The sequence below is a fragment of the Bactrocera latifrons genome, unplaced genomic scaffold (assembly GCF_001853355.1).
Source record: "Bactrocera latifrons isolate USDA-ARS-PBARC rearing strain unplaced genomic scaffold, ASM185335v1 scaffold_420, whole genome shotgun sequence".
Classification (NCBI taxonomy): Eukaryota; Metazoa; Arthropoda; class Insecta; order Diptera; family Tephritidae; genus Bactrocera; species Bactrocera latifrons.
Window position 1 is genome coordinate 153,114 of NW_017537069.1, and position 16,312 is coordinate 169,425.

A 16,312-nucleotide genomic window follows, 5' to 3' on the forward strand; every position below is an offset into this window, starting at 1 on the left:
AAAATACTGTGGATGGCGTAGCCGGTGTTGGACCGGCCAAGGTTATTTTTTTAAAGCGCGGCCGAAGGATAGATGCAATTATATACGTATATAGATTGMACTGAAACATTTTGGCTTTCTTTATTTTGATTTCTTGTCCATACAAAAATGTTGGCTGGGTTGCATTGGTTTCAGTTTGTATGGAAAAATGAGCAMAAACACTGATTTTTGGTCATTTTCAAAGGCCTCCCTACAGGTCCATAGGGGATCTAGGGGGTAGAGGGGGGGCTTATTAAAAAGTTCGATCCTTCCTCTTTCCAATAAGGGGTCGGGAGGGGGGATAGCCCGACCCTGTTTTTCTCCATAAACGATACTTAACCGGGGCGATACTAAACATTCCCCGTAATATATATCTATATATAGTAAGCAATGAGCAATGTGGAGTCTCCAGAGGCAATAGGCACGGCAATACAGATAGTATTCTATAAATTCTATCCTGTCGAGATGCTCCGTTAGCGTGGTTGTAATTACATTACAATCGATTTTGGTATACAATAAATGGGTAGGAAGGAATCACAGCTGATTTACCCAATATCGTTTTTATATCCAAATGATAGAAGTAGTCATCCTTTGGGTTGCTGAAATTCAATAATAAATATACGATTGGAAATTGTGATAAAAGTGAGCATGATGGAATTATTTCAGTAACACATTTCAAAATATTTTTTATTAAAGTCGATAAGTGGATTAGTTAACAATGTTTCTAAATTTAAAAAAACACTTGATTAGTATTTTGAATGTGTGCTGTGACACGAATGCACTTTCACATTAGAAAGTGCAATATTTAGAGCACGTGGCGCAAGTGATAATTTTATTTGTTGATATTGTTTTTACAGAACATAACATTTGTGAAATGAAAGTTTTAACCGCAAATGAAATCCGTGAGGCCTTTCTAGGCTTCTTTAAAGAAAAGGATCATCTTTACGTTCATTCGTCTAGTACAATACCTTTAGATGATCCTACTTTACTATTCGCCAACGCTGGCATGAACCAGTTCAAACCAATATTTTTGGGCACGGCAGATCCTAATAGTGAAATGGTAAAATGGGTTCGTACCACAAATACTCAAAAGTGTATACGAGCCGGTGGTAAGCACAACGATTTGGATGATGTAGGCAAAGATGTGTACCATCACACATTCTTCGAAATGCTTGGAAATTGGTCATTTGGAGATTATTTTAAAAAAGAAATATGCACATGGGCTTGGGAATTCTTAACGGAACGTATGAAACTGCCGAAGGACCGCTTATATGTTACCTACTTTGGTGGAGATAAAGCTTCTGGGCTTGAACCCGATCTTGAATGCAAGCAAATTTGGTTAGATCTCGGACTATGCCCCGAGCATATTTTACCAGGCAGTATGAAAGATAACTTTTGGGAAATGGGAGAAACTGGACCATGCGGACCTTGCTCCGAATTGCATTTCGATAGAATTGGTGGACGTAGTGTACCCGAACTCGTAAATGTAGATGATCCAGATGTTTTAGAAATCTGGAACTTGGTGTTTATACAATATAACCGTGAGTCCGATGGTAGTCTAAAAGCACTACCAAAAAAACATATCGATTGTGGCATGGGTTTCGAGAGATTAGTGTCTGTAATTCAAAATAAAAGATCTAACTACGATACTGATTTATTCGTTCCGCTCTTCAAAGCCATACAAGAGGGTACAGGTGCACCAGAATACGCAGGTCGTGTGGGTGCCGAAGATGTAGAAGGTATAGACATGGCATACCGTGTGCTGGCAGATCATGCCAGAACAATAACCATTGCACTCGCCGATGGTGGCACCCCAGATAATACCGGGAGAGGATATGTACTTAGACGGATACTTCGCCGTGCTGTAAGGTAAGAGYTAAGACCATGCTATGATAACAAGATCATTTCACGAAGAGTGAACATTTATTCCATTTTTAATTTAGATATGCTACTGAGAAGCTAAGTGCCAAGCCCGGCTTCTTTGGGTCACTGGTTCATACTGTGGTAGATTTACTCGGAGATGCGTTTCCAGAGGTACGAAAAAATCCTCAACAGATAATTGATATAATTAATGAGGAGGAAGCACAGTTTTTGAAAACCCTCTCGCGCGGCCGAGATCTCTTCAATCGTACGGTAGCTAAATTGAGTAACCAAAAAGTAATTCCTGGAGATTTGGCCTGGAAGTTATATGACACATATGGATTTCCGGTTGATTTGACTCAGTTAATGGCTGAGGAAAAAAACCTTGAAATCAATATGGAAGAGTATGAACAAGCGAAAAAAGCTGCATACATTATGTCACAAGGAAAGAGCACTACCAAAGCTGATGAAATCGACCTAGATGTACATGCCATTTCCGAGTTACAATCTAAAGCCATTCAAATCACAAATGATTCCTTTAAATACAAATATGAAGCTGAATCCGAAAATTTGGATTCACCTTACAAATTTACTTCATGCACGTCCAAAATACTTGCATTACGTTTTGGAAACCAATTCGTGCATAAGATAGAAGCTGGTAGTAAGGCAGGTATCATTGTAGACCAAACAAATTTTTATGCAGAAAGTGGTGGTCAAATATATGACAAGGGACTATTTGTTAAACTTAACAATGTCGATGATAAATTCATTGTTGATGCTGTTTATAACCGCGGCGGTTATATTTTACATATTGGAGTAGCTGATGGAGAGTTCACTGTAGGCGACGAAATCGATCTTAAAATCGATACTGAACGACGTTGGTTGACCATGAAAAATCATTCCGCCACTCATGCTTTAAATCATAGCTTGCTTCAAGTTCTAGGCAAAGAGACTGATCAGAAAGGATCATTAGTTGTACCAGATAAATTGCGTTTTGATTTTAGTAGCAAATCTGCTATGACGATCGAGCAGGTAGCAAAGACAGAACTATTAACACGAGATATTGTTTATAAAAATGTACCTATATACGCAAAAGAAACAAAGTTGGCCAATGCAAAGAAGATCCGTGGACTACGCTCTGTTTTTGATGAAGTCTATCCAGACCCAGTGCGTGTTATATCGTTTGGGGTGAATGTTGAAGAACTTGAAAATAATCTCGATAGCGATGCCGGAGAGAAAACATCAGTAGAATTTTGTGGCGGTACGCATTTACAACGTTCGGGTCATATAATGGAGTTTGTAATTACTAGCGAGGAAGCAATCGCTAAAGGCATTCGACGTATCGTTGCACTTACTGGTCCGGAAGCATTAAAAGCTTTAGAGAAATATGATCAACTTCATAAACAAATACAAACATTAAAAAATACAATTGAAGATGATAAAGATGCCAAGAACTCTAAGAACTATGTGAAACAAATTGTCGAATTGACTGAAGAGGTTTCTCAAGCTATCATACCATATGTGAAGAAAGATGAAATGCGCAATCTGCTAAAGCAATTAAAAAAGACACTCGACGATAAGGAGCGAACAGTGAAGGCTGCTGTTTCTGTAACAGTAATTGAGAAAACAAAGGAAATTTGTCAAGAAAATCCCAAAGCCACATTGTTAGTAAAGCAATTTGAGGCTTATAACAATACTAAAGCACTGGATGGTGCCTTGAAGCAAGTTCGTGCCTTATGCCCTGACGCAGCTGCTTTATTTTTATCAGTTGACCCCGATTCAAAGAAAATATTCTGTTTGGCTTCAGTACCAAAGAGTGCTGTGAATAAGGGGCTAAAGGCCAACGAATGGGTACAGCACTTGAGTGAAGTTATTGGTGGAAAAGGAGGTGGAAAACCTGAATCTGCTCAAGCTTCTGGCACAAATTACGAAAATGTAGATGAGGTCATACGTGTAGCTACAGAATTTGCAAAACTCAAAGTTGGTGCTCAATAAAGTCAACAACCTATAAGGAGTTACCAGTTAAAATTTGAGAAACTAAAGTTGTTCGATATAATTTATTTAAAATATTTTATTTTTTGGCGTTTGCATTTAATAAAAATATGCCTTTCTTATACAAACATTCGAAATGTTTTTCATGTATTTAATTATAGTAAACGAATTATAAAAATGGATATAAAGCAAATACACGATCATCCAGCTCCGATTCAAAAAGGGTGAGATCTTCAAAATAGCAGCCTTCGGTAGGACAATGTAACACGACAACGATTTGCACCCAACAGAAAGTGGTTTTAAGTTCTTTTAGCAACATTTGTAATAAAAAAATATATTTATCTTGATTTTGATCGATCAGATTGAATGTCAGCTATATGCTATATGGGTGCGATCTGAAGGATTGTTCGAAGAATGTAGCGATGCCTTGTATAATATATGCATGAAATTTAAGGAATATATCTTATCAAATAAAAAAGTTTTACATTAAAATGCCGGGTTTGGATCAATGGTCGATCAGTTGCAGTTGAGCAAATTTTCAGATCAATATATAATATAAATAAACTACATGACCAGTTCGCGTATATACAGACCATCACGGCTAAATACACTCGGCACGTTACGCTACTAATTTATATATGTAACTAGGGGATCCGGCCACGCGTTGCTGTGGTATAGATTTTATACTATTATTCATATAATAAACTATGCAATACAGTGAAAATTCTGGTTACTACTAAAGATGAAAACGTTTTTGTCCGTATAAGAATCCAAGAGATTGTACTTGAGGCTTTATTTTGAATATGTTCATCCAAATAAATTTCATTGGAAAAAATAACGAATTTAAGGCTGCTTTCTCAATGTCTAATTACCAGCCTTTCTGTCCAGTTAATATTGTTGTCCGCTTAATATATTGTCCTTAATAAAGATGTACATGGTTAATAGAGATGTCCGCTTAATAGGGAGTCCATTTAATAGAGCTTTCACTGTTTATTTATGAATTGTTTTTACTATCCTATCTTCTAAGTTGGTTCGAACTGGACACAGTGTGTAAAATTTTACTAAAATCGGTTCATTAGTTTAGGAGTCCATCGAGGACAAACAACGTGACACGTGCTTTTTATATATAATATAAGGATATATGTATATTTCAAAGGGTCTCTAATGTTTCCTATTGGGTGGGTATTAGCAAACTTCCTGTCAAAGTTAATATACATAAATATATTATTGAATTATAAAAACAAAGCAAAATATCTAATTTTAACTATTTGAATTTAACCCCTTTAGACACATGGACTACTGTAAATAATTGAATCATAGTTATAAAGTGGCTAATTTAACTGAAATTTTAGCAATTACATTTTATATGTAATTCAAATTTACTTTGAGATTGTTTGCATTTCTTCTTTATTTTAAATTAGTCTTTATTATCCAGTCCACTGCTTTTGAAAAGTTCTCTACTATGACTGTTGGTTGCTCCGGAACTGTAATGCTTGGTAAATATTTTCCTGTTTTCACTTGAATTCCTTTGAGCCCTATCTTCATTGCACCAGCAATGTCGTCAATCGGATCCTGTGAAAAATACGATAAGCTGTAATATTGTATATTCATGGAATAAATTTGGGACTAACATCTCCTATCATAACACATTCTTCCGGACATATACCTTCAGGGATGGCACTTTTAAAAAAATATTCATTGGGTTTTCCTATTAGTACAGAATTTACTGCCGCTGCGTATTCCAGCCCTTTAACAAACGCTCCTGGACCTAAGGCTAGACCATCGGCTCTTTTGTAGTATTTACCTTGGTGTATGGCTACAAGTCGATTATTCTTGTTGGTCATAAGTAAACTGCAGATAAATATTATGACAACTAAACAATGTATTGTATTATTATTAGCATAACTTACTTAAAAGCTTTATTCAAATTTTCATAGTAGAATTCACTTGGTGCTAATCCAACTACTACTGAATCCAGTTCAAGATTTGGATCTGAGGCACGAAAGTCTGATTTCGCGTCTTCAGTTAGCAAGTACAGTGGGTTAAGTTTCTCCTTCTCAACATAATTCACAGCAGCACTTAATGAACTAAAAATTTCATGTGCTTCCAATTCAAATCCCATTTTTCGTAAACGCTCATGAAGGGTTTTTCTAGATTCCTTTGTAGTATTAGTTACAAATTTTATCTGAATATCCGTATCGCGCAACCTGTTGTATATAATTAAGTTGTTACAGTTTATATAGTATGTATATGTATCTTTACGTGCTTATTTGTTATGTAAAAACCTTTTTAATGCGTTTACAGCATCCGCAGTCGGCTCATTTTCTATATGCAAAGTGCCACTTAAATCAATTAGAGTTGCTTTTATGACCATGTTTAAACTTCTTCGCGAAAAGAAATGTTTACAAATGCTCGCTCCAAGAAATCCCACACTCATAATAGCCGATAACAAAGTTTCGATTATGGTAAGAATGTCAAGTCAGAATAACACATGGGTGTTGCACACATAGCAACAATTGTTGTTTAAAAACAAAAATGTTTGCTGCCCGAAGTTTGCTGTATTTTCGAAAAATATCTTTAATTGTATTGCGAAGAGAGACACATTCCGTACCACAAGCGTTGCGTTCGACAAAACCGAAATCTAATAGAAAAGAGGTTGGTTTAAATAAATATATATGTTCTTCTAAATAAAATTTGATAATTATAATAGCCAATTTATTTCGTGGATTCCAAACAAGTACAAGTTATCGGGGGAAAAGGAGGCGATGGCTGCATTTCGTTTTTACAACTGTGGTGTAATGAAAGAGCCGGTCCTGACGGTGGTGATGGGGGAAATGGAGGTCATGTAATTTTTCAAACTTCGACCGAAGTGCGTAACTTTAATCATGTCCTAAGTAAAATCAGAGGATTATCCGGAGAAAATGGTCGAGGTGAGCATTGTCACGGAAAGAATGCTCAGCACACAATTGTGAAAGTTCCCGTGGGGACAGTTGTACGGAATAGAGGGGGCCAAATAGTGGGTGATTTAAATGTAGTTAATATAATGTTTGTAGCTGCTCGTGGTGGTGTTGGCGGTAAAGGAAACAAATTCTTTGCCACTTCAGTTCAAAAAAGTCCAAAAATTTCAGAGTATGGCCCTGAGGGTGAAGATATTTCATACATTTTAGAATTAAGAACTATGGCTGATATAGGATTTATTGGTCAACCAAACGCAGGTAAGAGTACTTTGCTGAATGCCATAACACGAGCGAAGCCGAAGGTTGCTCCATACGCTTTTACAACGCTCCGACCCTATGTTGGAATGGTACAATATGATGACTTTACTCAATTGGCAATTGCCGACTTACCAGGCTTAATACGTGATTCACATTTGAATAAAGGACTCGGAATACAGTTCCTTAAGCATGCAGAGCGATGCAAAGTGTTACTTATTGTTTTGGATGCTAGTTTAGATAACCCTTTCCTCCAATACGAACAACTTATACATGAGTTAAGAAAATTCAGTAAAAATTTATCAGAACGGCCAAAAATAATTGTAGCGAACAAAATGGATATTCCCGAAGCTAAAAATAATTTTCAAGATCTTCAAAATGAACTGAAAGTAAAGGTAATACCTATTAGTGCTAAAACTGGTACAAATCTGTCGGAATTGTTAAGGGTTATGCGCGAGTATTATGAATTATACAAATAAGAAAATAGTTTGTTATAAATCAACGTTTATTGTTATTCATTCAGTCATACGTAGTAAATAAAACTAAGAGCTCAAGTTCAAGTAATAGTAGTATATAAGACCATTTATTTATTTTGGTTATATCTTATTGGTCATCTTCGGCAGTTGGTAGCCAAAAAGCCATATTCGTACATGCCGATGCAAGCATCATGTATTTGGGGTTAAATTGTACGCATTGTACTGGTCCGGGGTGGTCCCCATTTAAAACACACACTTTGCAGCCCGTATCAGCATTCCATATATGAACTCGTCCATCTGTGCTTCCAGAAAAAATAAATTGAGAATCCGGGCTGAAACTCGCTTCTATGGGAATACCCTTGTTGTTGGGATAACCAGTAAAGGTTTGTAATGGCGTGCCATGAAAGGCATCTACTAAACGTATAATGGATCCATTTGTACTGATAAGAATTATCTTGCCATCCCTTGAGAATTTCAAACCAGTCCAGTCACACTCTTTCTCTTGATATAACTTAAAAGTTACGAAAGGACCTTTATCAAATGAACGCAAGTCATACAGTTTGATGCTTTCAGAATTGACACCAGCAGCAAATATTAATCCCTCTGGATCGTATGCTGCAACGGGGCGACCAGGTAAATTCATCAAACCTTGACAGTTAGGTGAGCGCAAATCCCATAATCGCAATGTTTTATCCAATGATCCTGAGAGAAAGGTGTCTTCCACCGGCGAAATACATAGTGAAATTACTTTCTTAGTATGTCCAGGGAAGTAACGCAAATACTTATTGTCATGGAGGCTAAGATAACGAATGTTGTCATCTACTTTCGTTGAACTATGTATTGCAGTATTGTTAGCGTGTGTAAACCTTATAAGATCGACGCCATATTTTTTGGAGTTAACTGTTCGAGATTGTATTCCTTTCTCACAATCGTATATTACAATTTGATCATCCTCGCTGCATGAAATCAAATGCTCTCCATTAGGCGAAAAATCTATTGCGTTAATTTTGTCGGTATTTTCACGGAAAACTTTTGCCACTTTGAAACTTTTCACAACGGAATCAATAAGTTTCATTTTCATTTTGGCGTACTTTTATATTATTTTAAAACGTAAACAACTAGTAGTAAATGATGAAATGCCAAATAAAACCGATTCGTCCAATAACCAAAAGAATATCGATAGCTTTAAYGATGTAATTTTTTTTTCTTACCTGACAATCGATATATGCATATTTTTATTCGTATTTGATTTTTACATTTCTCTTGAATTACGATTATAATATCACACATTTAAAGATGAAACCAAATCAGTYGAATTAATTTGCTGAGTCCTACGAATTATGAGATATTATTGATAAAGAAATACATGTACATAAAAATTTTTCTTCAGTCTCAATCATATTTCGATAAAATTGTGTAATGCCTATCCGATTAATATACCCTGCAAACAAGATTGCAAATAACTCATCAACAAATTGATATAACATTTCCATTCAATTTTTTATTTATTTAATTTTAATTTTATAATCCCAAATACGGTGTAAAAAAATATTACCACGTACAAATAAAAAAATTTGAGTCCGCAAACTGGATTCAACATTAAAAAAAAATTTAAAACCACGAACCAGATTTTAATTTTTAATTCCAACTACCTAATTAAACAATTAAATGAAATCCAAACATTATGTAATTAAAAATATAAAAAATAAAATTTTCAATTGAATACAACTTGCAATTTTTAAGCCCAAATATCTTGGCATAAATATTAAATTTTAATTTTTTGGTATTGAAGTTTTAGTAGCTGTGACTTCCTGGGTATTTACTCAGAAACATTTATTACAACATTCTTTGATATGCTTTCTATATCGGCGGGATTTGATAAATCCTTAGTAATGTTAAGTTATTGTATTCTTGAAGAAACATAAAAACCCCATTGTGTTGATTTTTCATTTATCAATTTTCGTAACTAGTCCAATAGTTTCTGAGAAGTTGATCTGATATATTGTACGCATCCTTACCTTTCCCAGAAGCTGTACAAAATTCAGATCTAAATCAAGTTCTTGTATGGAAATTTTTTATTTRTAAAGGGTACTGTAGCATCGTTGCAACCGAAGTTTACATTCTTACTTGTTTTAGTATATTTAGATTTGAAGGCGGACCACCGCAAACATAGTCGACTAAAAATAATTAAAATTTTTAATTTTCAGATTTTTTTAAATCGGACACAGTTAGATTTATGTATATAAAAGTTATGCCAAAACTCGCGTAAAGATAACATACATACATATAAGTTATTAAATGATAAACATTAAAATATTTACACGATTTTATAAAAATGAGAATTGTTGGACATATATGTATATACTAATACTAGCAAAAGATTTAAGTATTATGTTTTCGACGGCTCAACGTCATCACTCTCCGTGGTACTGTTTCCAACTAGTTTTGCAGGATGAACATAGGTTATACCAGCCATATCTCTTGCATACGGTTGTATGCCATTAGTTTGTAAATAGTAGTCTCCAGTAATGCTTAAAAATGTAAAGAGGATAGATAAATAAAAAAACGTTGCATATTGTTGTAAGAAAATATGTACTTCGTGGGGCAGTCATGACCCATGACAACACGCTGCTCCTCATTATCGACGTATTTGCCATTTTTAAAATCGCCCCAGTTCTTTGCCTTAACAGCATAAAAATGGCACGGGAATTCCTTCTTAACGCTTTCGGCCCAAAACCACCAAGATCGGCGATGACTAGATAAATCTAGAAAAAGCGGTAAGTCGAATTAATTAATGATGTTCCAGACAAATAGGAGATTGAGAAGTTACTTAAGTTAAGGGATTTTAATATTTCAAAGAAATATATTTTACGTTTCAATGACAATAATAAAACATTAACATGAATAAAAAAAAATTGTTTACGTTAAAAATTGACAAGCGGAATGTCTTAATTTAATTTTTGAACTAAATCGATTTTTGTCTTTGCAACTTGAAATTTTTTTTTCAAAAGGCTTGTTTTTGTATTTCGTGAAATGTTCAAATTATCTCTCAAGCTTCTTTCCTAACTACGGTATAGTCACTCAGGGACATTTATGTTATAAATACATAATTATATAATAATCTTATATGAAACGTAACATAACCCACCGTTATCTGAAAGAAGCTTATAATTTCTTTTCGGGCAGCCGGGTTGTAATGTCGTACCACCATTGGGCCAAAAATCTGCGGTCCCAGTACTTACTGGAGCCCCGTATATCCAGGCGTCAGTATGGATTACATCAACAAATTCGGCATCATGTTTACTCAAATGATATGAGAACGTTCCATAAAATAAAGGAAATGCAGGATCTAATGCTGAAAGCCTTTGAAAAAATGTATGAACAAGTTATACTATACACTACAATACATGGGAGATTTTACAATTGCTACGTCTAAAGTATACTTTATATTTTAATCCTTCTAGTGTTGGACATTAGTATTTTACTGGCAAATTTCAGCTGATGTTTTAAACGCTGATAAATGTTTTCATTACGGCATCGTCAACGTTGTAATTAGGTAATAATGCAAGAGCTGTCAACTCCGATACTTTTAGAAATAAAATATTTTTTAAAAAAATACTAATACAAATTTGCAATAAAAAATATTTTTGTCAAAACCGTTTAGTTTTCGATTTTTCATTGTTTTTCTACCTTCATATATTTTGGTCTGAATTAAATTAATTCACAATTCACAAAAAATTAATTATTGCTCAACATTAAAAATGTTTAAAATACTTTCACATAAAAGTATATTACATTTTTCTAAAATACTTGAATAATTTTACATAAAAGTAATACTTCGGTCAATACCTGGGAAGTTTTTTCGTTTTGCCGTTACGCCTGTACACTTCTCGTCCAATTATGCCAGCCATTTGTCCGCCTAGTGAATGTCCAACTATATGGAATTTGTCTATGTCCAAGCCCATCTCAAACATGGCAATTAAGTTTCTCGCCAAAACGGACGCAAGCTTTAATTCGTTTTGGATTAATTGTGTTTTAATAACACTCTGGTTGCTTTAATCAAATCAATTACCTGCTTACAATTGACTACAGCGTCAAACATATAATTGCCATTGGCTAATTCTCCCCAATCCAATACAATTAGATTGACATCGTTTCGTTGGAGATACGCATCCACAATCACATGTACACTCTCAATGTCCGCGTCCTCAAGATAGCCATGTATATATAGTACTGTATTCTTTGTTTTAGAGAAGTTAGAATCTTCTAGCATTGATTTGTAGTCATCTATATTAAAAATGTTGCTGTCGGCAAAGGTTGGCCTGTAATATAATTTTTGAAAATGTTGTTAATGTTGCAGTTTTCAATTACGTCGAAATGGATATATCATATCAAAGCGATGAAAAGAATTGAATTTCRTTTATTCGATTATTCGTTGGTCTGTAAGCACATGCAGTAGCCTTCTACTTTTCATATAGCGGTAATGTTCGAGACTACCAAAGTTTTCTTGCACTTCAAATGTAATATTTAGCAACGTTAAATATGACCATAATGCCACAATTTTRAACCCTGTTTCTTCCATTAAGGGGGTATTCTAGTCTAGAAATGCTATTTAACGGCATTTTTTAAAATCCAATAAAAAAAAACTAAGAACATTTTTACTATCTAATTTTTTATGAGATATTTATTGATATTTTAAGAATAAAAAAAAAATTATTTTTGATAATTTGATTAATTGCGGCGTGGTGGCGTGGCGGGGGTGAAAATAAGGGTGCGCCCTTCAAATGCCGCTATCGTTTGAACTAGGATAAATAAAAAAAAAAAAAATTTCTCAATAAATGGCGACTGTTTGAATTATAATCAAACTGTTTGATTTGTAAGATCAAACTTTTAAATTTAAATRAAATGCTTGATATCCTTACCACCGGTGAGGGGAAAATAAAGCTTTTTTTTAAGCTGAGAACTATTTCATTCTACGAGAAGTGTATAGTTCTACAAGAACTATTTTTGTCTGATTTTATTTAAAATTTTCACTTATTTATTTTAATTTTAAGAACTATCTAAATATATGTGTATGTGTGCATGTTCATATGTATGTAGCACATTGTTTATGCTACATGGTATGGGGTTGTTTTTAAGTGCACATGCACATTTTTTAATAATCCTAGTTCCAACCATAGAGAGACATATAAAGAAGGTCCACACCAAATTTCACATTTCACCAACTTGCGAAATCATGTCAGAAGTGTTGAAAATAGTAGTTTCGAGAAAAACGCGATTATAGATTTGAGTCTAACTGCAGGCAGTCTGTACTTACATTTCGTTAATGGCCATTCCTGCAGAGCCGGTTTGCACGCTGCGTCACTAAAATAGCTATAAGTCGGTAAATAATAGGAATTTTAAAAATTCCTTTGGGGAAAATATTCTTAAAGGTCCAGTTGATCGATTTTTTCAAAATTCTAGACTAGAATACCCCCTTAATGCTTTAATGCATGTGGTAAGAAAAAAGTGTTCAAATGATGAAGGAATACAAAAATTAATAATACAAAAATTAATAATAATTAACAATAATTAATTTTTGAAAATWAAGTGATCACACAATATTTCACAAATATACGATTCGAAATATTTCAATACTCCAACAGCTCTAAGATAAATTGACTATATTTTGCATGAATATATGTACAGATGTTATTACCATAATTGTTATCATATGATGCTGAAATAGTTGTTAGGAAAAATTATGGTAATAACATCTGTACATACTGAAGAAGAGTCAGAAATCCTGAATGCGTTTATGAGAGTTCTATGAGAACTCAATAGCATTTTTAGATAACATCGATGAAGGCTTCACTTGGATAAATAAGGTGTTTTTCAACTCAAAAAGCACTAACTTTTTTAAATCAAATATTTTCTTTTCGTAATAGTTTRTATTTATCATAAATTGTTTTATATATTAATAATACAAGACAGTTTCAATATTTCAAATAACCTCATCTATAATTCAAATTTCAATTCCAATTTTTATTTTCTTATTAATTGTTAAATTATTTATATTTGTATACATAGTATATATGTATAAAAATTACGAGTCATATTAATTGTCTGGGGTAAACTCCTAAACTACTGAAACGATTTCTGTAAAATTTAGCACACTTTGTCCAAGCTGCTCCAATTTAAAAGATAGGATAATTTGTAATTCAATTTGATTAAAAGTTAAAACAATTCATTACTAAAAAATATATAAATTTAAAAACATAATTATGTGTTTTTAATACAAAAAATAATATTATTTTGAGTAAAATGCCGAGAATGAAATTAATTTTTGGTCATTACTCACTATACGTTCGCCGATGAGATAAATTGATGTTTCAAACTATATTTCTTATGGCGAGTTTTTATTGACCATACTGCGGCTACAATTAAAAAATCAACATAAATATTTTCAGAACAATTGCTTCATTTGAAAACGATAAAATAGAACGGCTACCAAATACGCAATATGTTAAACGCCAGGCAATAGACCACGTAAAAAATTATTTAATTGGCAAGTTGGTAATAACTTGGATCGTAACCGGCTCAGTAATCAAATTATATTGGCGACAGAAATCAGTTTCCAGATACAAGAATATTGTACGCCGAATAGTGCTGAATTAAAATGTTTATTATTATTGATAAAATAAAGTTGATCTAACTACATATTGCGTTAATTAAATATTAAATMTTATCAATTATGCTAACAGCTTTCAAAATTCTTTTAACTTAATAGATGAATTTATCTATTATCGTGTCAAAACCTATTTAATCAAAACGAATCTAGATAAAAAGAAGTAAGGTAAAGCTAAATTCGGATGCAATCGAATATTTTATTCTCTGGTAACTTGCAAGAATCAAAACCAAAAAAATACCTTAAGGTGCAAACATCAACCAGAGAATAGGAGTCCAAGCAAATATATATGTATATGTACAGTTGAATTTCTGAACTSAAATCACCATAATCCATAAAAATTTCGAGTTAGAGAAACTTCGAGTTATGGAAGTATTTGTATGAAATTTGACTACTATTTAAGAGTTCAAGTTATCGAGAACTTCGAGTTAAAGAATATGTATTTATATAACTCATACACTGAYCGACATATTCAATTTGTTTGGTTTGTTAGAAAAACGAAAATCATTGTAGCTATATAGTATATTAGAAATATACTTTTGTCATACTATATATGTCACATACTAATAAAATGTTCTCTTAGGTTCATTAAGTACCATCACCAATCTATAGAGTAAAGACACTCAGATGTTATGTGTTTGTTCTATGGGGGCTAGGTCAGGTTTTCGCCCAAGTTTATCAATTATTAAGCACAAAGACACATTGTTATCAGTAAAACACGCTCTCTCATTTGTATGGAGATAATTCGCCAATTGGAAGTTATATGCGGTATAAAATCACCAACCACTTTTGATACACAGACATACCATTGTCAGAAAAACTTTATGCCTGAATTTCAATTATGTATCTCACACATTGACTGATATTTGCGGTAAAAAGACAACTACAAGATGTTATATACCAAATTTTGTTGAAATCGGTCGAGCAAGCCCGTCGTTCAATTTATACACCGGCTTCTTTAAAGCCCTCTCAAATTATTTCGGGGGTAAAATAAAATGTGTCTGGTGTATTTAGTTAATAATTAATCGCGCTTTGACTAGTTTTTAACAGTACTGTTATATGGAGAATGGGCGGAGTTTGATCCATTTTCACACTGTTCATAATAGTTCTTATAAGAATTATCCTAACTGAATTTGGTCATTGCAGCTGTAGTAGTCTAGAAGATATGTGAATTGAACCTATTAGAGAATTTCGGCCCACAGATAATGGTATAATATAAATACAAATACAATGATGTCACTGTATTAAATGAATATTGCTCCGCTTAAAAACAGTTTTAGAACCAAAAATAAATGTTTCCCCAAAACCATCTTTCAATTAAGTTAATAGAAAATTTACTATGCAAGTCAATATCATTATATTGGCGGAAGGCTGCCAGATCAAAGTATAGACTAATTTGATTCATTCTAAACGCTAAACCATATTGTGCTTAATGAAATATATCCACTTAATTTCAGTAAAATATCACACGTCTGGATCAGCATAACATATAATTTTACCAATACATTCGGCATTCACGGACAAATTTCACCCATTTTCGCCATCACATACTTAACATTATAAAACACTTAATTTTGCTAAGATAACATATTGACCGATATACATATGGGTATGAGTCCAACCAAAAGATTGAAAATTATTATATTRGGTATGTACATATATGGGGCTAGTGGAAGTATTAAACATTTAGTGAGAACATAATAATTTTTTTCTTTATGCAACATGATGCGATAGTATAAAAACTTACCCATAAAAAAGTATAAACTTCGCAATTGTTAGATCCGCATGGGAAGTTTTCAAGCCCATTAATAATCCTGTATGAAATTATATGAAGATTAGAATCATTTAATTATAAAATATATTTTATGAAATAACTTTAAATTGGATTCACTTGGCCACTTCATTATTGCCTATTTTTATTATACTCTCGCAACAAAGTTGCTAAAGAGAGTATTATAGTTTTGTTCACATAACGGTTATTTGTAAGTCCTAAAACTAAAAGAGTCAGATGTAGGGTTATATATACCAAAGTGATCAGGGTGACGAGTAGAGTTGAAATCCGGATGTCTGTCTGTCCGTCCGTCCGT

The 16,312-nt window shown here is 33.4% G+C and overlaps 5 protein-coding genes across 10 annotated transcripts in view; 2 read left to right on the forward strand and 3 right to left on the reverse strand.

Annotated features, from left to right (window-relative positions):
* Window positions 1-528: 528 nt before the first annotated feature.
* LOC108972760 (alanine--tRNA ligase, cytoplasmic) lies at window positions 529-4,002 on the forward strand. The gene is made up of 3 exons (XM_018939529.1): window positions 529-660; window positions 876-1,887; window positions 1,962-4,002. Exons 2-3 carry the CDS (start codon window positions 893-895, stop codon window positions 3,871-3,873), a joined length of 2,907 nt encoding a protein of 968 aa, XP_018795074.1. The 5' UTR covers window positions 529-660; window positions 876-892; the 3' UTR covers window positions 3,874-4,002.
* A 959-nt stretch (window positions 4,003-4,961) lies between these two features.
* Window positions 4,962-6,388, reverse strand: LOC108972763 (haloacid dehalogenase-like hydrolase domain-containing protein 2). Its single transcript, XM_018939532.1, has 4 exons — window positions 6,156-6,388; window positions 5,781-6,077; window positions 5,502-5,721; window positions 4,962-5,442 (listed from the first exon to the last, which is right to left on the reverse strand). Exons 1-4 carry the CDS (start codon window positions 6,305-6,307, stop codon window positions 5,278-5,280), a joined length of 834 nt encoding a protein of 277 aa, XP_018795077.1. The 5' UTR covers window positions 6,308-6,388; the 3' UTR covers window positions 4,962-5,277.
* LOC108972761 (mitochondrial ribosome-associated GTPase 2) lies at window positions 6,319-7,654 on the forward strand. The gene is made up of 2 exons (XM_018939530.1): window positions 6,319-6,525; window positions 6,581-7,654. Exons 1-2 carry the CDS (start codon window positions 6,406-6,408, stop codon window positions 7,559-7,561), a joined length of 1,101 nt encoding a protein of 366 aa, XP_018795075.1. The 5' UTR covers window positions 6,319-6,405; the 3' UTR covers window positions 7,562-7,654.
* On the reverse strand, window positions 7,570-8,701 carry LOC108972762 (WD repeat-containing protein 82). Its single transcript, XM_018939531.1, has one exon. It carries the CDS (start codon window positions 8,637-8,639, stop codon window positions 7,686-7,688), a length of 954 nt encoding a protein of 317 aa, XP_018795076.1. The 5' UTR covers window positions 8,640-8,701; the 3' UTR covers window positions 7,570-7,685.
* A 914-nt stretch (window positions 8,702-9,615) lies between these two features.
* The window catches only part of LOC108972751 (lipase member H-A), a 15,142-nt gene continuing 8,445 nt past the window's right edge, over window positions 9,616-16,312 (reverse strand). For all 6 annotated transcript variants that reach the window (XM_018939514.1, XM_018939511.1, XM_018939515.1 and 3 more), the window contains 6 exons: window positions 15,973-16,039; window positions 11,631-11,880; window positions 11,408-11,565; window positions 10,707-10,921; window positions 10,155-10,323; window positions 9,616-10,089 (listed from right to left, as the gene is read on the reverse strand). In XM_018939514.1, coding sequence (XP_018795059.1) covers window positions 9,948-10,089; window positions 10,155-10,323; window positions 10,707-10,921; window positions 11,408-11,565; window positions 11,631-11,880; window positions 15,973-16,039 — 1,001 coding nt within the window. In that variant the 3' untranslated portion in view covers window positions 9,616-9,947. The remainder of the gene's footprint in view (window positions 10,090-10,154; window positions 10,324-10,706; window positions 10,922-11,407; window positions 11,566-11,630; window positions 11,881-15,972; window positions 16,040-16,312) is intronic.